The sequence below is a fragment of the Pongo abelii genome, chromosome 10, assembly GCF_028885655.2.
Source record: "Pongo abelii isolate AG06213 chromosome 10, NHGRI_mPonAbe1-v2.0_pri, whole genome shotgun sequence".
Classification (NCBI taxonomy): domain Eukaryota; kingdom Metazoa; phylum Chordata; class Mammalia; order Primates; family Hominidae; genus Pongo; species Pongo abelii.
In genome coordinates this window covers 19,875,232-19,897,944 of record NC_071995.2, presented here as the reverse complement: position 1 = coordinate 19,897,944, position 22,713 = coordinate 19,875,232, and the positions used below count along the sequence as shown (strand labels likewise).

General features: G+C 36.5%; 1 protein-coding gene across 25 annotated transcripts in view; it reads right to left on the bottom strand.

The window, feature by feature from the left end:
- PLEKHA5 (pleckstrin homology domain containing A5) overlaps window positions 1–22,713 on the bottom strand; it is a 242,398-nt gene that overhangs the window by 203,031 nt on the left and 16,654 nt on the right. The window contains exon 4 of one of the 25 annotated variants that reach the window (XM_024256702.3): window positions 6,427–10,494. The exons of the other annotated variants lie outside the window; for them this stretch is intronic. Coding sequence (XP_024112470.1) covers window positions 10,488–10,494 — 7 coding nt within the window. The 3' untranslated portion in view covers window positions 6,427–10,487. Of the gene's footprint in view, window positions 1–6,426; window positions 10,495–22,713 lie in introns of those variants that run through there. 25 annotated transcript variants of the gene reach the window in all.

The following is a 22,713-nucleotide window of genomic DNA, read 5'->3' as shown; positions in this document are numbered from 1 at the left end:
CAACAGAATAAAATAAATCAGTAATTTGTTTTCTTTGATAAATTATTTGAATATCCATCGTGTGCCAGTAGCTTAAAGAATATTACTCTAATCCTGTATGGCAGCTGATTAAGCTCACTTTACAGAAAAAGAGAAAGAAACTCAAAGAGGTTATCTGACTAGAATCAGGGCTGGAATTCAAAGCTAACCCTGGCTGATTCCAATGCCCAGCTCTTTCCACTTCACCCAGTTACCTCCAGCATATTGACTCATTATTTCACCATTATTCATTTACCTTTTACTGTGTTTCTGACCATAACACATTCTTAGAAGGAATCTTATAATTCAGTATTATCCATTACTATTACACTCATTTGAAGAGCCCCTTCTTATTGCTGTTATTATTTGTAGTAAAGCATTACGAAAATCAGAATGTGCACATATGTGTGTTGCAGGTGTATATATGGGAGGGGGGAATGCATGGGAAGGTGCAGAATTTTAAGTGAATTTAATATTCAAACACAGGCAAAAATACTACTAATCGTATCAAATTTTATTTCTCCTACTGAGTTTATTTTTTTTAAATCACTGCAACAAACTGCCTTCAATTTGGGGTCTTGTGGTTTCCAATAATGTATTGGCCACATATGATTTGTTTCATCTGTGGCACAAATAAGATACAATTCACTTTCGTTATACAAACTCTGAAGCTTTATTTTGTATTAGAATGGCCTATTTATACATAAAACATAATATTTTTTCCACCAACTGAATCCAAATACAGAATTTCAATAGAATCTCTAAAACCGTAAAGTCCACCAAAAAGAACACCTCAAAAGAAATACAGCAAAATGGCAGCCAGAAAGTGATTCCTTCTGATTATCTAAGAATAGCTTAAATCCTAAAGCCAAGCTGAAGTTTATCTCTATTTAAAACCCATGACTTTATGACTTGAAATCTATGTTTTGAAAGTAATCAAGAACTCCTTCTGGGGACAGGATGGGGATAGGAACAAATAGAAGCTCTCAACCAGTGTGAAGTAGTTTTAGTCTCTCCACTAACCGATATACACATTATACTTTCAGACTAGAACAGTAACGCAGGCTGTGATTAAATATGGAATTATCAACTAACAGAAACTAGACTGATTCACATACTACCAGGGGTGCCTTATGGAAGGCTGAGGGAACTATGAAAACCACCAGCCATTCAATGACAAGTAGAAGAGGAAAATATCAAGTGGTGTGTCACTTTCCCCAGCGGACATCTTACGACACTGCATTCTTCTCCTTCGCCAAGCTGATCATAGTTGTAATTTTATGTTTATTTATATGACAACTGTTTAATGACTACCTGCCCCACTAAAATGAAGACTCCATAAGTACAATGACCATGTCTATGTTCACTCACAACAAGAAAGCCCAGTAAAGAACACACCACCTAGTGCACAGTAGAGGCCAAATAATCATCTTTGGGTTGAGTGAATGAAATTAATGAAATAAATGAGATAAAAAAACGTGGACAACACAGGTCAAACCAACAGGGAAGAGATAGGATTTCAAAACCTGAAAGCTGTCAGCGTAACTAAGAATCACGCACACACAAAATTATCCCAGCTCTGCCCACAACCATGCTTCCAAAGCAAAAAAAAAAAAAAAAAAAAAAAAAAAATTAAGCCTCAAAAGACTTGCAGAGTGTTGTTAGCAAGTATGATGCCAACATTAAAATCAAGGCTTCTTTCTGCATAGGTTCCTAAATCAAACAAGCGACTGCATCTGATGTCACTTTTATATATCATATAAGTAGGCTATGTTCAGTATCCCTTTTGAAACTGACATTCTTTTTAGCTCTCTGGCTCTATTCTTCTTAGCTCCCAGAACAATGTGAGATCAGATTACTGCTCCAAGGTTACTCTGGAGATTGCTTTCTTCACTTATCTATACAAAGCATGGATTGCAAAAAGGGAAACAATCCTTAACAGATACAACAGGTAAATAATGAGGTGGGAAAGGTGGGGCACGGGTGTGTGAAGAGTATTAGTTTGCTAATGAAGTGTTAAGTCTACAGGGAGTAGTTATCATCTGTCTCGATGAATATATGTTTAGTGACTTTAATTTTTTATGTTTTTGGTAGCAGAAAGATAATACTTAGTAGTTTTAAAACCAATGGCTTATTTGGAATTTGATAATTTAAACAAATATAAGGTGGACTATACATTAATAGGAGTCACAAAGATTGACAAATCAAAGGTCAGATGATTCACATAGTTAGGGAAAAATAAATTTATGTTGCCATGGTCATTACTAGTTTCAAAGAGAAGGTGGAAAAAGTGAAATACATAAGGTTTTCTTTAAAATTCAGTTTATCATTATCTACATTATTATAGTTACAAACATGGAAAGTTGATACTTAACTAGTAAATTGCAGAGAGTACAGAAATCATGATCTGGAACTTAGAGCTGGCAGCCACTGATCTTTGCATAGGTGCCAGGAAGGAAAGTTCCTGGATCACAGCCACTAGTCAGTTAAGGTATAAAAGGACAAATTTGGGATGTAGCAGATCACTTAGGTGTGATAATCAATAATGTGTGAAAGATGAGTACAGGCACAAAGAACCCATAGGAAAAGACAGCCACAGACACTCAAATAAAAAGAGGCAAAAGCAGGGATAATGAGGTAACACTGTTATCTTTGGCCATTTAGTTATGTAACATTAGATGCAAGACATTTAGAACCACGACGCGTTTAAATAACTACAATATGTTTCAATGACGTCAATATTACATGGAAAAAGTCAGATAAAATTCAGTCAAATGTTAAGTTTAAGTTGAACTTTCTTCAACCCTGCTCTAATTTAAAACTTTTTTTCCCCTTTTATATAAAGAACTGTTACTATTTTAGAAGCCCACACACAGTTTATTGAAAAAAAGAACATTATGAGAGGGAGCATAATGTTACTGAAGAACAGGGACTTAGGAGCCAGATCCCAACTCTACCACTTACTGCCTGTCTGACCTTGGTCAGTTACTGCCTTCTTTTTGCCTCAGTTGCCATCTATAAAATGAAATGAAGTACAATAAAACCATTTTTTTCATCAACCTTGTAACAAAATGACAAGGAGGAAAACAAGGTTCAAGGACTTGCTGAATGTCCTTTTGCTTAAAGTTGAAGTTTCTAAGAACCTACTGACAACATTAAGTAGGATGTACTGTACTTTCCCTTTTGCGAACCTTCTTCAAAACTGCTCATTGTGTAACTATGATGAAATTGCACCCCCAAAGTGGTCTGGCCATTTGAATAGTTTGACCAAAATACAGAGGTTTTAGAGCATAAATGATAGTACAAACTATTAAGTGTAGGAAGTTCCCCCAAGTGAATCCTACAGAGAAACTTCCCAGTCTTGGTTAAAGCACAGGTTGAACAGGTATTACAGGTTTCTAGTTTAACTCTTTTCTGTACTTCAGACCTCACCTCTGAATGTCAAAGAGCCTATCACTGCCAATTTAAAACTGATTAAACAAACACTCTCTAAAAACCTGTAAAATGATGTCTAGGATGCTATAACATAAAAAGTTCCTATCCAGAAATAAGATTCTTTTGATCCAAAATGTAATTAATAAATTAAAAAAAAAAAACTAGAGTACACAGAAAAGAGGTGAGGTACTCATATCCTTGGTTTCTAAATAAAACAACAAATGTTTACTGAGCATCAGGCATGTATCAACTGCAAAGATGCACGTGTGTAAGCTTTACATAAATAGTGCTGTGATCATGGGGTAGACAGTGTGTGTTTCTTACACACTGTTTCTTTACAGACTACTAAACAGGAAAACCAAACAGTATGCAGCACTTCTTTGAAGACCTGCAATATATCCACTGGTGGGATCGTCACCTCCACCCCATCACGAAAAGAAATTTTCAGCAGCTCCAAAACTCTAACTCTTAAGGTCTTCTATATAATTTGAGTGGGTGAGTGTCCCAAAGACTGGGGTCTTCATGAAGGACAGAGCAGGGTATTTTTGCTGTTGCTGTTTTATTTTGGGGAGGTTAGTTGGTTTGGTGAGCTTTGTCGAGGTTAGTTGGTTGCTTGCTTCGAGGAGAAAAAATAGAGGGAAAATGGAGTTGAGGTGGGGAAAAAGGGCAGGCAGGAAGAATGTGTTTACTTTGGAATATCTTCAATTGATAAGTCTGTGACATCCGCAAGTAGAAATGGAAAAAAAGGGTTTGAAGCTGGGGAAAGAAGACAGCCAGAGATAAAACTTTATGAGGTATCAACTGTGGCTGTGGATGATATATATTGAGAGAACAAGGCCACTCAGGGAGAACAGATATCGAGAATAAGCACACATGAAGGATACAAGCAAGCAAGGTCACCAGCATTTAAGGTAGAAGATGAGCCAAGGGACAAGACTGAGTTGTCCTCAGAGAAGCAGAGATTCCACTGAGAGCAGTGCTGAGCGAGGTAAAGAAGGGGATTTTAAAGGGTGGGCAATGGTGCCAAGAAAGAAAGATGAACATCATAGCCACATTCAAAAGGTGTCAATGAATCTGGCTATTAAAAAAATAATCTAGAAAGGCCAGGAGCAGTGGCTCACACCTGTAATCCCGTCACTTTGGGAGGCTAAGGTGAGTGGACCACTTGAGGTCAGGAGTTTGAGACCAGTTTGGCCAACATGGTGAAACCCCGTCTCTATTAAAAATACAAAAATTAGCTATGGGGACACACGCCTGTAATCTCAGCTACTTGAGAGGTTGAGGCAGGAGAATCGCTTGAACCCGGGACGTGGAAGTTACAGTGAGCAGAGTTTGCACCACTGCACTCCACCCTGGGCAACAGAAAGAGACTCCATCTAAAAAAAAAAAAAAAAAAAAAAAAAAAAAAAATCTGGAGAGCAAGAAGTGGGGAAAATATCAAGAACGAGGGCAAGTTAAAAGAAGCCCTTTCAGAAAGGGGGTGGCTTAAGCAAGTTTTCTGATTTGAAGAAATAAAGTGAAAAGAGTGTTACCCAAGTAACATCCTAAAGAGCCTTGGTCGGGGGTGGAAATCAATAGCAAAAGGGGAAGAAAAATTTCTCGAGAGAGAAGAATAATGGTTACCCCTTCAAACAGAAAGAATGGAAATAAAAATGGAAGAAAATTCTGAGTTTGGTTGGTAGAAGGAAAAATTTGGAGAAAGAACATTCTTGTCAGCCAACTTTTCTCTATTGAGAGAGAAGGGTGTGGTTGTATAACCTCTACAGAGGTGGTTAGGAGGTTAGGGGCCATTTAAAGAGCCACTGAGTGTTTACTGAGGACTCAGGTGAAATCTGGAAATTAGAAATTTGTAATGGTCCCAAATGAGTTATTTTATTTTTCCCAAGAGAACAGGAAAGAGCTAGATAGATAGGAAGCCCACACTGAAAAACCAGTAATAAAATCACAAACAAGAAGTTAAACACAGTTTTCCAGGACACTGAAACTCATCAGTGATGGACAGCAGGGATAACATTTGAAGGTACATAACCTTCATCTCAGACAAAATAGACTCTCAGGGCCTCCACGGTATGGCAGAAAAGATCAAATGAAAGTGAATTCAGGCCGGGCGCGGTGGCTCACACCTGTAATCCCAGCACTTTGGGAGGCCAAGGCAGGCGGATCATGAGGTCAGGAGATTCAGACCATCCTGGCTAACACAGTGAAATCCCATCTCTACTAAAAATACAAAAAAATTAGCCGGGTGTGGTGGCTGGCACCTGTAGTCCCAGCTACTAGGGAGGCTGAGGCAGGAGAATGGCATGAACCCGGGAGGTGGAGTTTGCAGTGAGCTGAGATTGTGCCACTGCACTCCAGCCTGGGCGATAGAGTGAGACTCCGTCTCAAAAAAAAAAAAAAGTGAATTCAAATTCTGGATCCCGGTTAACTAGCCTTGATGTTGCACTGGCTACTTTTTTTTGTGTCTTAAGTTTCTCATCTGCTTAAAAGGGGGAAGGGACAATTTACAATACCTACCTTTGTCAAATTATTTTAAGTATTAAAGGAGACAATATATAAAAAGAGCCAACAATGTTTCTTGACACTTAAAAGGCACTAAATAAATATTAGGTTTTTTTCTCTGCATAAAATGAAGACACTAGATTAGTCTAGAGTCCCACCCTACTGTAAAATTCTGTCTTAGATTTAGTTGTGTTAGCCACACCTCACACACTTTAAATATTGTGAGTTACTTTCTACCACCACCATCACTGCCCTTTATAATTATACCACTTTACTTTCATTGTCTCATTAGTCCTGACAACAACGCTCTTAGGTAGACACAGCACTTAGCTGCCAGAGCCTATGAGCAAACTGAGAGGCAGGGAGATTGAATGACTTGTTCGATATCAATTTAATGTTCATTAGGTTATCTTTGTTCAATAAAGTTGCTGAAGTTCATTAAAAAGAAAGATGGCCTGTCTCTGTAGCGGACAACAGGCTCTCTGTCCCCCCATCTTTTTTTTTTTTTTTTTAAAGCTAACTTACTTCTAATTTCATTTATATCTTATTTTCATTGTGCTTTAATTTGTCAACCATATCACATGTCTTTTTTAAAGGGTATAAGGTAAATGCTACCCATAAAATAGAGAATATCTAACATTAGATAATGTATGTAAAATTAGCCAGATCAGTACCTAGCATAAAAAGCACCCAATAAATATTTGTCGATGTGCACAACAGCTTCTGACTGAACCCTAAAAATTCTTAATAATTTAATACTTATGAAAATCTTTGCCTGCCTTCTATGTTTACATGTATATTTCACTGGGGGAAGGCACATTATTTCACTGTTATCTCTACTATCCACTGAAATAAATAATTTTTAGATGAAGACAGCCCCTAACATATATAAACCTAGTATTCCATGGAATCCAGAGGAATCAAAGGGGTCTAGAGATGAATTCAGAAAACCCACTAAGTTGGGTAGAAAATAAATTTTCCTTTATCTTCACTATTCTCTAACTAAAATTTAGCATTTCCTTCCATTGTGGATGCATGCAACAAGCCACACTTGTATTAGCAGTATCTCTGATTTGTCACCAATAGAATTTAGATATTTCATATCAAATTACAGTTACTGCAGATACCCGCTTTAAAAAGAAACATCTAATGTGAATACAATCAAGATTATACTTCTTTCCCCTGAAGGAAAGAATATTCGCAGTTCTGTTTTGAAGTTGGCATCCACATACTCAATCTTGGTTAATCTCCCAGAACACGTATGTTATAGTAAATCCTCTTCTTTCAATGCCAAAAAGTTTTTGCTCCTAGAAATGGTTTTACTGGTATCTTCTCAGTCTATATCTCAATATCTGCTAATCCTGGAGAGCAAGAACAGCCAACACACTTTAGAAAGTGAAAGTCCTATTTTAAATCTATAGACGTTTGGTTTTTACTTTGAGCAAAATTTTATCATTACATCCGTTTAAAACGGTGGTTCGCACCCTTGGTTGGCTGCACACTGGGATCACCTGAGAAGCTGTCAATTATAATGGAATTCTGTGGGGATGCCCACAAATATGAGGGGTGGAGACACGGAGATGGGGTGGGAGAGGGGTGCTGATTGTGCGTTTTAATAAGCAGCTAACCGGTAAGTCTGTTAGTTCTTAACACTCAAAGGGTTTTCTTATAGATATTAATATTTTTGGAGAACGTATTTTGTCCAATTCAGATGGAAGTTTTATGACATTCACTGAAGTGTTTTTCCAGCGAAGAACCAATGATTAACTCAAATAAGCTGTGTGGGGAACGGAGAACAAGCACTTGGGAGCACAAGTGAGGGCAATTGGCACATTTCATTTTCTCTTCCTTTAAAATAATGGAAGTAAAGAGTGGGAAAAAAAAAATACATGAAGTTTTACTACTCCCTTTCTTCAGAGAATTGTTCTAATGCCTTTATTCAGAGAATGATCTGAATATTTCTAACTTAAAATATTAATATAGCTCTACTAAGAAGGGACATGAACTTCTAAAAACTCAGATTTACAAAATAAAACAGTGTTGGACATTTCACTAAAAGATTAAAAGACTAGTGTTTCTATAATAAATCCTTTGATTTAAATGAAAACAAAACCTTACTCTTTTGTTTTATAAAGGTATGCTTTTACTCTTACTAATACTGTTATTATTGATTCTATTTCCATGTTTATCCATAAAATCCTTGAGTAACAAAAATTCTTAGGACAATATTGACATTATAAGCCTCTACACCCCTACAAATTAAAATTTAATATTAAAATGTCAAAAATCTGAAACTCATACATTGACACAGCACTGTTTATTATTATATAAAAAAGTTTCATCAGTAGCTGACAAAAGAAGGCTGAAAAGGCAGGGGAATTATCATCGATATATATATATAGTTTTTCTAATAATTACTAAAAAGATGTACATCAATATTTAATAGTAAATACTCAAGACATATTAAGTGAATCAAGTTATGAATGTGTGAACTATAATCCCAATTCTCTTATTATATAAATGTATACGAAGGAAACTGAAAGAATACATGTCAATAGTTACATATACAGTGGCAGAGTACAGGTATTAATATTTTTTGGTGTGATATTCTACATTTCCCAATAGAAGCACATATTCCTTTATATTCAGAAAAAAACATACTTTTTCAAGGAGTATATTGTTGTTATGTCCCATTTGGTTGCAATATAACAACTTAAAGTTAAAAAGTTTTTGGTTTAAAAAGAATGAAAGGAGTAATTTATGACCCAAGGTATAATTTCATACTATAAGACAGATGATGATGATGATGAAGAAAATGATAGGAATGGGATGAGATGACTATCAGTGTTCAATAACATGAACTTTATCTTAAAAATAAGAACACTAGACTTCTATGACTACATGTCATAATAAATAATTTTAAGAGAAATAAAAGAAAAAAACTAAAACAAAAAGTTATTTACTCAATACATACTAAAAAACAGATTTAACAGTGTAAAAATAAGTCCATGGATGACAGATAAATAACAATATGTTAACTAAAATGAGAGCTATATGGGGGCCCATCAACAAATAAATCACAGAAGCCAACTATGCTCTACCACAAGATTGTCTTAATTCCATCATCCACAAATTGTCATCTGAAGGACCCACATCAACTTACTATAATAAACAGCTTACTATTGCCAATTATACGTAATTATGTATGACCATGCATTCCTGTATATACATAAAAAATGAATTCACTGATGCATTCCTAAAGGCCTTGCCTATCTCTAAGGGTTTCAAATACTTTGAGTATTTATTTCAATTTTTCAAATTAAAGTTTTTATTTACCTATACCTGACATTCTTTGAACTGAAACCTGCACACCTATGGTAATTTGTATACCATAAATGGCTTTATGAAAATTTAAACATTTAATCAGTCTAGAAAAGACATTTTAAAGTTTAAAATGTATGTTATTCATCCCTGAAAGTAATATTGTTTTGGAACTAAGTGAACTGTGCACAATTTTAAATGAAACATTTAATAACAGAATAAACAGAATAACAGAACAGCAGAGGTTAAAATTATAAGTCTGTAGATGCGTAAGAAAATGTTATAGGAATCATCTACTGAGAAAAGCAGACTACTGAATGGTATCTATATTATGGGTAAACTATATGAAAATGTTTGATAGTGAGATTGTGGGTAACTATTTTTAAAAATATTTAAGACTATGAATACATCATTGTTTCAACTGAAAAGGGCAATAAAAATTACAGATAAGGCAACTTTTCTAAGCCTAAATGCCCAATTTACTTCTTTTGGGATCCAGATTTTAAGTAAAGGAATAAAGAATAAAATGGAATGCACAGCTGTTTGCTTCTAGGAATACAAACAGGAGGAAATAAACAGAGGGAGGCTAATGTCTTTGAGACTGGGCTAACTACTTCATTCCCAGCTGTGTTTTAATCTGTCTTACCAAACAATAACAAACTCTTTTTTTATGACAGAGGCTGAGAATTTCCATTTGTGCCCAGCAAAAGTTAAAAGAACGTTAGAAAATATTTGAAATGTTAGATTCAGTAATTTGTCTGGTCTTATGTTCCAAGTTGCATAACATCAGTTGAATTATTCAGGAGTTAAACAATTTTAATTTTAATTCAGAGATGATGATAGAGATGTCTGATCACTTACAAGTTAAAATATACATATACAAAATATGTATACTTAAAGTATACATATACAAAGAATGAACAAGTTAAAATCACACCCAATTTACTACAGTAAGAAAATTAAGTCACTAATAAAGCAAGCTGGTATATCCTGAGGTCAGCTTATGCCACTGGATCATAACTACAAACAGGTCTGTTCTCTACCCTTCAAAAACTACACAAGATTTCTACTATAGCCACAGAAATCAGGAAAGACAGGGATACAGCCAGATGGCAGTGAGGTAATACTAAAGCAGGTGAAATGTCTTTTACAGCAAATTTTAGGTACTAGTGCTTTTTTGTTCTTTTAAATGGAAAACCATAGTCAGTGGAAGCTCAGAACCTGAAAAAAAAAAAAAAAAATCAAGAAGAGGACATCCACGGAATGTACTGAAAGTAGACATTCTTCAAGCTACCAATTTTCAATGCCACCAGCATAACACAGCCACCTTTACACAGGACGCTTGATTGTAGGACATACTCTAAGTTTAAATCTAAGTTTACAAACTTAAATTTTTTTTTTTTGAGACGGAGTCTCACTCTGTCACCCAGGCTGGAATGCAGTGGTGCGATCTCGGCTCACTGCAACCTCCGCCTCCTGGGTTCACGCCATTCTCCTACCTCAGCCTCCTGAGTAGCTGGGACCACAGGCACCCGCCACCACGCCGGGCTAATTTTTTGTATTTTCAGTAGAGATGGGGGTTTCACTGTGTTAGCTAGGATGGTCTCGATCTCCTGACCTCGTGATCCACCCACCTCGGCCTCCCAAAGTGCTGGGATTACAGGCGTGAGCCACCGCGCCCGGCCAAACTTAAATTTTTAAAACTTGATTATAAACTAGATCCAAGTTTATGGCAATAGCTGTATTAGTTGACATGAGTAGAGGTTTTTTAAAAAGCTGTCATAATAGATACCATATATGTTACACAAAATGATGACTAATTATTCCAGAGTTAGGCATCACTTAAATCTTCCACTGCCTCTTTTTCAATCTGGTGAATTTTTAATAATCTGATGACCTATTGTTTATATTGTACATGGCAGTTTTATCATAAAGCACAATTGCTAAAAAATCTTTTTGGGTAGAATGCCGACCCACCTGATTCAAACTTGAATCCCAGCTCTGCCAGCCCTGTAAGGTTTAGGGTCATTTGCAAGATTAAATGGTTGCACAGTGACAGGTACATAAATGCTCAATAACTGATGGGTAGATTGGTATGGTGTATGCAATAAATGACGTATACATATAAAAGACCCAGCAGAGTGCTTGGAACATAGTTAAGTGTTCCATAAACAGAAGATAATACACAAAACAAGTGGACAAAAATTTAAAACCAGTAAAAATAGTTTCTGATTTAAGTAACTTTTCTTAAAATCTAAAAAAAAAAAAAAACCTGCAGTATGTTATCTCTACCATGTAGCACCATACCTAGAAAATGGCAGATATTAGAGAAATTTTGTTGCATTACTAAATAATGACTATCAACAAAATAAATTATGAAGTTCACGAAGAATTTGTAGACTGCTTATTTCCTCTTCGTATCCCCAGTGCCTGGCAGATTATCTGACATAAAGTATTCGTTTAATTTCATCTTTTCCCACTCAACCAAAAAGTACATTTATTTGAATTTTTAAAACTTTTTCTTTGTAATTTTAAACTCAGCATGAGGGTTTTGTGTTTACACTATAACATATACGAGGGTAAGAGCCAGCTGTGTGTGTGTGTGTGTGTGTGTATGTGTGTGTGTATGTACCTATAGATATAAAAACCATATATATGGGTTTTTTTGAGACAGATTCTCACTCTGTCACCAGGCTACAGTACAGTGGCTCAATCTCAGGTCACTGCACTCTGGCTCCCAGGTTCAAGTGATTCTCCTGCCTCAGCCTCCCAAGTAGCTGGGATTACAGGAGTGCCACCATGCCCAGCTAATTTTTTTTTTTTGTACTTTTTGTTAGTAGAGATGTGTTTTCACCATGTTGGCCAGGCTGGTCTCTAACTCCTGATCTCAAGTGACCCACCTGCCTCGGCCTCCCAAAGTGCTGGGATTACAGGCGTGAGCCACCGTGCTGGACTTGTACAGTTTCTTTAAACTACATTCCCAATATACAGTCAATGCTTAACCTAAATGCATGCATTTTTTCATGTTCTGTAAAAGAGGGAAATTCTTATGATGTCAACATCATAATCTCTTATCAGAGTTCATACCAAATACATGCACAATGAGGCCATATAATGAAAAATTACTGCTGGGGAGCTCTATTTTAAGAAACAGTCTCAGACATGACAAGTAGAAGCAGCAGCAGAGTAAGGTGATCACAGTAAAGGGGCTAACATCAATGTTATTTTAGATCCTAGAAACATTTAGTCTAAGTGGCATACTGAACTTTTGCCTCCTTTCTTACTAAAAATAAAACATGAAAAAAAATCAGTGTCCCATATGTATATAATTTTACCAATAATACATGGGTTTCACCTGAGAAATACTCCATAAAATCAGTTTTCTAAAGTAAAAAGCCAACTTTTCACACTGCTCCATGAAAACCTCTTTAATTATTTCCTCTTGTGTCTCACAGAAGAAAAAATGACTGGCTTGATCACTCCCTAAGGATAAAAAAAAAAAAAAAAAAAAGGAAAAAAAACAAATCAAGGAAGTGCTCCTAACCTTTTGACCACCCCCAACAATTCAAGAACATACTCCAGGGCGGTCCCTGCAATAAGAACTTTGTGTAATAACTGATATAGGAAAGCTCAAAAAGCAAGATTATAAAACAGAAACTACTTTTTAACACAAATAATTCTCTCAAAAAGCAAACAAAAATAACACACAGCAATTATAAAAATTACCTTCTCTGAACTTCTGGGTTTGCCTGTTTAATCTATTACAGAGAAAGGGGCTACTTAATGTATTCTTTTCAGGAATGTCTCCGAAGAAAAAGATCTTCAACCACAGATGAGTTATTTTTCAGAGTCAGTGATATAAGTTATTTCTAGGGGTATGCGTATATTCAGGACAATAAGGTATTTTCATATTCAAGTTCCACAGAATCCTGAAATGGTCACTCTTCTTCCCCATGTGTTTGATTTATTATGAGGATTATGAGAAAAAAATTATATCTATAGTAAGAACCTTGTAACCTAAGTGAAGACCCTTGTAATCTTAGTGCAAAGTAGTAACAAATTCAAGATAAGGACTAATAATATTTTATGTCCAAGACTATGGTTCACACTTTAAAACTGTTACCTTCAATTGCAGAGGAAAACAGATTCCATTTGATTCAAAATAGGTCACATTTGGAGCCCTAATACCAATGATTCCTAAGCTTATACAAAAATTCACAGGTCCTCAAACTGCACTAGAAATGGCTGACTAAAGACTAAGCAAAATGCACACATACAAAAAAGGGACGTCAAGAAAAAACAAGGTTTGGGGACTTAATAGAAAAATCTAGCTTTCTTCCATTCCCAGCAGGCTCCTTCTTACTAAATAAATGGACTTGAGTTCATGATTCAGAAGCATATAATAGGAGTGTTTTTATGTAACCTCATGGTCAAAACAGGTTTAGGATTGTATGAATTTACTTCTTGCCAGGTAAAGCAGTTGATATTATAAAAACATATTTATTTTACATAGAGCTTGTGAGGTCTTCCCAGTGATAATGAGCTTCCTGATGAAGACTAAAAATTCCTATGTACGTCTTTCGAATAATCTGCTTCAAGACAGGCAACTGAAGGAAATTGTGAGTAGCACTCTACTCCACATGCACAACTCCTGTAGTATTCCTTCCTACGTTTCTGACTCCCTTATAGCTTCTCACCCCTTTCCTCATTTTCTTTCTGATGCCTGAGTCCCACCGGTGTAAACCGAGTTTTGACCTAATACTGACACATACAGAAAGGTTTCTCAATCTTATCTGGCTTTAACTTAACATCATTAGACATTGCTGGGGGCATATGAAATTCTTCAGGGCAAAGCCTGTCATTTCTCTGTACTCAAAAGACTCACAGACTGTAATTAGAAGGCACTCAGTGTGGTCTGATGCCTTTATAAAAAATAACATTATATTTTAAATCACAAAAAAGCCAATATAAATATGTTACTAGTAGATTCCAGTTTTTAAATCTAAAAGACACACCAAACATTCTGCTTCCATCAATGAATACAAACAAGTACACAGAAAAAGTGAAAGGCATTTAATTAGCCTATTTAACCATTCTCACTAATAAGAGATGAGTCACCTTTATTCCAATTACTTCTTCCACAATTATGAAGGCCTTTTATTGGGCATTTTCCCGAATAATTTCTCACTCAATTTGTGGTACATACTGAAATCTATTCCAGTTTCTTGTAAGTCAAAGATTGAGGGGAAAATTGATTATCCATTGCTGAGTATTTTGGTTGTACACAATTTTAAAACTAAGTATCTTTTAAATAACCAACAAGAAAACAAGGAAGAGAAGAAAGAAAAAAATAAGGTATAAATAAACCTAAATATACCAACAATCATAAGTTGACTATAAGTTAAAAAAAAAGTTTATAAAACTGGAAAAAGATTCATTATATGCTATTTTAAAAAGACACACCCAAATATACAGATAAACAGATTTTTTAAAAGGGTAAAAAAAAATTAGAGTAGGTAATGCTAAATAAAAGAAAGTTTATATATCAAAATCAGACACAACAGATAAGGCCACAAGTATTACCGGAGGTAGAGGTCCCCTCATGATAAAAATGTTGGCTTCATTCTGATGGCATATTCTACACTTAACAGAACATAACAATTCTATACTTAAATGCATCTGATAATATAAATTCAAAATAAAAGGACAGAGTACACAGAGAAAACAAGAAGTCACTGCAACATTTGAAAACTATAATATCCCTTTCTTGGTGACTGATTCTAATCTCATACAAACTCTTCCAGAGTACAAAAAAGTGGAACACCTTCCAACTCATTTTCTGAGGCTGGACCAACCTTGCTATCAAAGCCAGACAATGACAGTACAAGAGAAGAAAATTACGGGGCAATTTCACTTTGTTATCATAAATATCAAAGTCTTAAATGAAGTATCAACAAACCCAATAGAACAATGGACAGATGATTTTAGGGGGGTGAAACTATTCTGTATGATACTATGATGGTGGATACATGTCATTTACATTTGTCAAAACTCAATGAACACACAACACCAAGGGTGAATCCTAAGGTAAACCATGAACTTTGGGTGATAATAATGTGACAGTGTAGGTACAACTGTAACAACTGTATCACTGTGGTGCAAGATGTCCACAGTGGGGGAGCGGGTAAAGGTTTGTGTGTGTGTATGCGTAACAGAGAACTTTATGCATTTTCTACTAAATTTTGCCATGAACCTAAAAGTGCTCTAAAAAATACAAACTTTATTAACTTGGAAAAAAGAGTACTTCATGACCAAGTTGGGTTTATCCCAACAATGTAAGGTTTACCATTAATGGTTTAGCATTAACAAGAGTATTAATGCAATTCATGTAATTCACTGAATAAGCAAACTAAAAGAAAAAAAAATCTCAATGAAAGCAGAACAGTTGATAAAATTGAATACTTCAACTCATAATAAAAGTTCTTACCAAACTAGAAATAGAGAATTTCCTTCACCTGGAAATGACACCTTCCAAAAATCTTCATCAGATATCATTCTTAGTGGTAAAAATTAGAAACCTTCATTTTCATATCAGAGCTGTAGTTGCTTCTATCACTGTACTGGCAATACTAGCCAGCAATATAAAGAAATGTAAAGATTGGAATGGAAAAAGATTAAAGGACTGGAAAAGAATTTAAAAAAAAAAAAAAAAAAAAACCTGTGATAATTTACAGAAGACTGACAAATATAGTAAAATTAAGAACTCTGTTCATCAAAAGATCTCTTGGAATGTGAAGGTAAGCTACAATGTAGGAGGGTAAATTTGCCACACATATTATGGACAAAAGATTATAATAAACAAAGAAATTCCCAAAATCAAATACACGTACTTTACAACTTCAATTACACTCCTATTTACAGATCCTAGAGAAGCCCTTTGACATAAAAAAAAGTTCTTATTTTAAGCTAAGTATCATGTGCAGTGCTTATTCATCTTATTTTCCCTTATGTCTGACAAATGTTACATTCATTTGGCATTTAATTAAATTGTCATAATGAAATAAAACATATACTCAAAGATTTTAATTATTACCATCATATATAAGTAGTATATAAAAAATATCATTTGACCCCAAGTTCTACTACTGCTACCTGCATAAAACAAACTGACCTGCATTGCATGGGCAATTTATATTATATAGATTATTTTAACCTGCCTTGCTCTTTTCAAAGAAACAAATCTGACCAAAGGACTAAAGACAAGAAAGTAATTGCTATTAATTATTCTTCATGTACAGTCTCTATCTATGAGCCTAGAGTCAAAAGCTTTTCCTAAATTATTTCCAGGTGTTTCTGGGAATTTGTAAAATCTTCCACTGCTGTCCTGCTTACTTTGTTGCCTATTAGGCAACTTTGTGGTTTAAAGATTATGAAATTTTGGTCTGGTTCATCACACAGTTTGAACTTTCAAAATGACTAACAGCAAAAAAGATTAAATATTTACATTAAAATATCTACTGTTAATACCAATGTAAAAAAAAATGTGGCCAGGCGCGGTGGCTCACGCCTGTAATCCCAGCACTTTGGGAGGCCAAGGAGGGCGGATCACGAGGTCAGGAGATCGAGACCATCCTGGCTGAAACCCTGTCTCTACTAAAAGTACAAGAAATTAGCCGGGCGTGGTGGCGGGCGCCTGTAGTCCCAGCTACTAGGGAGGCTGAGGCAGGAAAATGTCATGAACTCTGGAGGCGGAGCTTGCAGTGAGATGAGATCCTGCCACTACACTCCCGCCTGGGTGACAGTGCAAGACCTCGTCTCAAAAAAAAAAAAAAGTATGACCAAAAAATAGAAAATGCTAATCTGAAAATCTTGATCCTTAAATTTTTTTTTAAGTCCAGGTTCCTGGCTTAGATCTTTGAATTTTAGACTTGACAACAGTATTACTTAAATTAAATCACTGTCCTTTAGTATTTGCATATATCATTAATGTTTTCTATCTTTAAAGAGTTTACATTTGGAAAATGCCATTTCTAATAAAAAAAAATTTAAAATATTCTGAAAAACCATAGTGAAAATATGGAAGCTGCTAATGACTATGTATCTGCTTAGCATGTAAGCTACTAAGAGTTCACAATCTACCTACCCAAATACCCTTTAAGGAGCACAGGCAGAACCCAGAAATTCCTGGGCTGACAACCACTCTTGGCCAAATGAGTCACGGCCTCTGTCTGTAAGTCCCAGGGTCACCTTTCTCTAGGAGTCTACTGAAACTAAATTCAGCAAACCTCTCAGTGCCCAAATTAACTTTATCTCCAATTCCTCTCTCAATCCATCTACTGACCTGGCATTAACCCTACAAGGCTTTGTTTTTTCCATCCCTGACCTAGTCTACAGTCCACCTCTATCTTACAAATTTAACTACCTATGGAAATGGTGCTCCATAATTAGCAAACTCCTCTATACCCTCAACCTCTTTTCAAAGCATTACCTTAGTACCTTGGCTGTTAAGGACTTTCCCCCATCAGCTGTCCTACTGCATTCTCTCAAAGAACAGATATTTATTCCCCATTCCCCCAAGGTCCTTCAACTACCTGAGCCATCCATTCTCTTAATCCCAGAACCCTGTCATACCCATAACCTGGCACATCTAAAATCATGACTTCAATGATCACACTGCAACACCAAACCTCCAACTTGCAGTATACACGTTTAAATACTTCCCTGTGGGAGTTCTCTGGTCTTGGAAGAATCTCTATCCCAATCTATCAGATCACTTTTTGCTCTACGTCCCTCCTTCCCAGCCTGAAGTCTAACAGTTCAACATTTCAACAAATCTATCATACCCTAACTCTCCTGCTCATCTGTCTTTCACTGGATTAATCTAGAAAAACCCTTTGTGGCTTCAAGCTTTCATTTTCCTTGAGCTCCTACTGACCATGGGCCTCCCTCAAGATTCCATAAATACCCAACAAGTGTCTGCAATGTACCAGTGACACAGCATTTAAACACACTGTATTTTAACAAACTGCTGACTTGTTTATTACAAAATATTTATTACAAATGTTCAACAGATATTTATTGAGCATTCCCTAAGAACAGAAAGGCACTATTCTTAACTGTGAGAATTTCGCAAGAAAGAGGGTCAGAGGAGGTCCCCACTCTTGTGAGGCTCATATCACAAGGCAGAAAAAAAACCACGTTAAGTGAACAAGAATTTGAACCAGTGATAAGTGCTACAGGGAAAACAAAACAGGGTAACATGACAGCAAGTGCTTGGTCAGTGGGTTTTGGGTGTGGGCAGAACAGGGGAGGTCATCTACTTGAAAGACTTCTCAGAAGCACACTGAGACCTAAGATACCTTCCTCCATTCCCCAAAACAGAATCAGTCAGATCTATTTTGGACCTTAAACTGACACAGCCCCAGTGAAAGTACCAAACCAACTAAACAAGGCATCAAAAGAAAAAAACACAATAACTCTATTCTACAGGAGTTAGGAATTAACAGTTTTAATAAAGAGGGTCATCCCATACATGTCCACATAGATTTCTATATAATCTAAGGAGTACATATATGATCAGCAGTGTGTCCAGGATCAAGTGTAATCCCATATTTGAGACTGAAGAACCTAAACTTTAGCTGGGTTCAGTAATTTTTTCAGCATGTACTTTACATGGATTACAAAAATGCCTCCATCTTCCACCTCTCCTTGTATCTACAACCTTGTACAATGTTAGTCTGCAACTCCTCCTATCCAAAGATGGAGTCCATTTCTCCACTTTTTGAATCTGAACCGACCTTGTGACTGTCTTTGGCCAAGAGAAAGCAGTAGAAGTGACACTGTCCCCGTTCTGAATCTAGGCCTCAAGAGACCCTTAGGTGCTTCTGCTCACTCAGGTGGGTGCCTGTCTTCATCAACCACAGCAAGCCTGGGCCTAGCAGATGAAGCCGGAACCTATTAGAGGAAGAGTCATTCCCATCATCCTGGATAAGGCCATGCTAGACCAGCCAAGATTGGCAAAGCCTCTTACCTGACTAGCTGATCTCAGATAAGAGCAGGCCCCACAGAAACTAGAGAAAGAAACAAACTGGAGAAACTGCCCAGCCAACCCATGAAAAGTATGCACAATAATATATAGTTATTGTTTTAAGCCACTGAGTTTTTTTTCTTTTTTCTTTTTTTTTTTTTGAGACGGAGTCTCGCTCTGTCGCCCAGGCTGGAGTGCAGTGGCGCTCTCTCGGCTCACTGCAAGCTCCGCCTCCTGGGTTCACACCATTCTCCTGCCTCAGCCTCCCGAGTAGCTGGGACCACAGGCACCCACCACCACACCCAGCTAATGCTTTTTGCATTTTTAGTAGAGATGGGGTTTCACCGTGCTAGCCAGGATGGTCTCGATCTCCTGACCTTGTGATCTGCCCACCCTGGCCTCCCAAAATGCTGGGATTACAGGCAAGCCACTGAGTTTTTGAATGGTTTGTTATAGAGCAATAACTGATACAGAAAGATTATAATGATTTACCTCTATTCAACTCTGATAATCTATTAATTGTCTCCATTAATGTTTTTGAGGAACTGAAACCAATAATTGTGAAATATTTCAATTTCAGGGTCATCTTCTGTAATGAGGCTTAAATAGCAGGCCAGAAAGGAACTGTTATATACAGTAAAGACTCACAACCCCAAAGGACTTTACTTCTACTACCAATAATAATGTTTGTTTCCTTTCTAGAGCTTCTTTTAGAAAACCTGCTGAGAAAGGAATAGCAGCCAGACTTTCATAAGAATAATGGAGGGGAGGGGCTGACTTGATATTGTAAAAATCCAGATGACTAGATATGAAAGAGCCTGAGATTCTTCTGTTAACAACAACAAAATAACTAGCTGATTTCCTTTTATTTTCATCCTTCTTTTCTAATACACAATTTTTTCAGTGAACTATTTCTGAGAAATGCATCTACTTTTCCAAATTCTCAAAAGAATTTCATTTCTTTTTTGAAGTCTTCCACCTTCTTCAAGAGTTTAAGTAATTAAGTTTTTGAAAGTAGATATTATACATGTTACCTCCTCTTCTCATTCATCTGGGTAAGCATAAAAAGTTTACTGACTTGAACCGAACCAGGCCTGTCCTGTTTCCTACTCTGTGGGGTTGTCCTGAGAATCAAATGAGAAGAAGAGAGGGTTCAGAAGGAATGTGACCCACTAGGCCCATCGCCCACACGTAGTGTGGTCAGGGGCTCTGCCTGTGTCAGCCAGCAGTACGTGCCTGAGCATGCCTGATCTCCAGTACCTTTGCAGAGCCTGAATATTAATACATTTAAAATAACTTCACGGACATGGTGGCTTATACCTGTAATCCCAGCACTTTGGGAGGCCAAGGCGGGTGGATCACTTGAGGTCAGGAATTCGAGACCAGCCTGGCCAACATAGTGAAACCCTGTCTCTACTAAAAATACAAAAATTAGTCAGGTGTGGTGGTGAGTGCCTGAAATCCCAGCTACTCAGGAGGCTAAGGCAGGAGAATTGCTTGAACCTGGGAGGCGGAGGTTGCAGTGAGCTGAGATCGCGCCACTGCACTCCAGCCTGGGCAACAGAACGAGACTCCGTCTCAAAAAATAAATAAATAAATAAAATAAAATACTTCAAAAGCTGGCTGCAGCTGCTCATGCCTATAATCTCAACACTTTGGGAAGCCAAGGCAAGAGAATGGCTTGGGCCCAGGAGTTCAAGATCAACCTGGGCAACATAGTGAGACCCCATCTCTAAAAAAAATAATAAATTAGCTAGGCGTGGTGGCACACGCCTTGGTCCCAGCTACTCGGGAGGCTGAGGCAGAAGGATCACTTGAAGCCAGGAATTCAAAGCTGAGGTGAGCTCTGATCATGCCACTGCACTCCAGCCTTGGGCAATACAGTGAGACCCTGTCTCTAAAAATAAAATACAATATTTCAAACCTGTTTAATTATACAGTTGCAATCCCAATTTGAGGCATTCGTTTCTTTTACTTCTCTCTCCACCATACCCCTTTACTGATAAAAATTCATTCTGCAATTAAATTCATTCATTTGCAAAAAAAAAAGAAACTACAAAGTATCTTTTTCAAACAGCAGCAACACCTTCATTCAAAGTTGTCTTTTCATAGGTCACTCCTGGGTATACTATCCCACATACTGCCTTTAGTATTGCCTCCTCACACTTCAGTTCCACTCACCTACGTAAGTGTCCCTAACGTTACAACACCCTGAATTCTTCATTCCTGTAGAATATATTCAAGCTAAGTCCTGCCTTTTATTTGCAGCCCCAAACTTTCTCTTTAAGGAAAGCTCTCCTTAGTACCACTGTCTAGGCATTTCACCAAGAAACTGATTTCTAATTCCTAAGTCACAAGGCTTTCTTAAATAGAAAAAAAAAATACGTACATTAAGTGAACACTACACTATCAACAAATACTCATTGACTTATGTGTAACAGTTCCTACTTTCAAGAGGTGTAAAATCTATATAAGAGGAAGACTAAATGATCACATTTCTAAACCACTCTGAGCAGGCCATGCATTTTAAGTTGTTTTTCAGCATAAATGATATTGAGGCATATTCTCTTAGAACCCCAACGGCATAAACTTGGAAAACATATACCACGTATTTTATCTCTTTATATGTAATGTTTCACAGTTTTTCAAAGTTTGTTCATATAAATTAACTCACAACATCATAAGCCTATTAAAATGGGCAAGACAAGAATTATCCTCTCCATTTTACATGAGAGAAAACTGGTATTTAACAGTATCAATTTTATCAAAGTAATACAGCTAACTAAGGTAAGAGAGTCAAGGTCTAACCCATTGCTACTTTCCACTTCACCACAATTCTTGGTGCCCACAGGCTTATGAAGATGCACACTGTGGTCACAAAGCAGAGAGCATATTCCTGTTGGCAACTCTAACTGGTCTAAGGTATATTATGTTCTGAACTCCTTAACTGCCTAAGTGGGTGCACACTGGGCTTTCCACTGGGTTGCAGGAGAAAATATTTAGTACCTCTATTTACACTTATTTTTAAATAACAATTAAAAAAAACAGCTTTACTAACATGTAAGACACAGATTGACAGCAATACATGTATATAATTTTTAAATAAATACATGTATAATGTTCATACTTGAGGGTGTATACTCAAAAACTGTTTATTTGTAGGGGTGCACAACCAAAATATTTTTGAGATGTCTACTAAGCTAACTGGCCTAGACATCAAAAATACAAATAAATACCTAACATAAATCACTAAGAAAAATAACTCAATAGAAAAACACAGAAAATATATGAAACAGGAAATTTACAGAAGAGATTCAAATGGGCAATAAATATTGAAAAAGATGCCATGCGTGGCTGAAATCAGGAGCATGTAAATTCAAACAAGAAGATACCATTTTTGCCCACTGGACTAG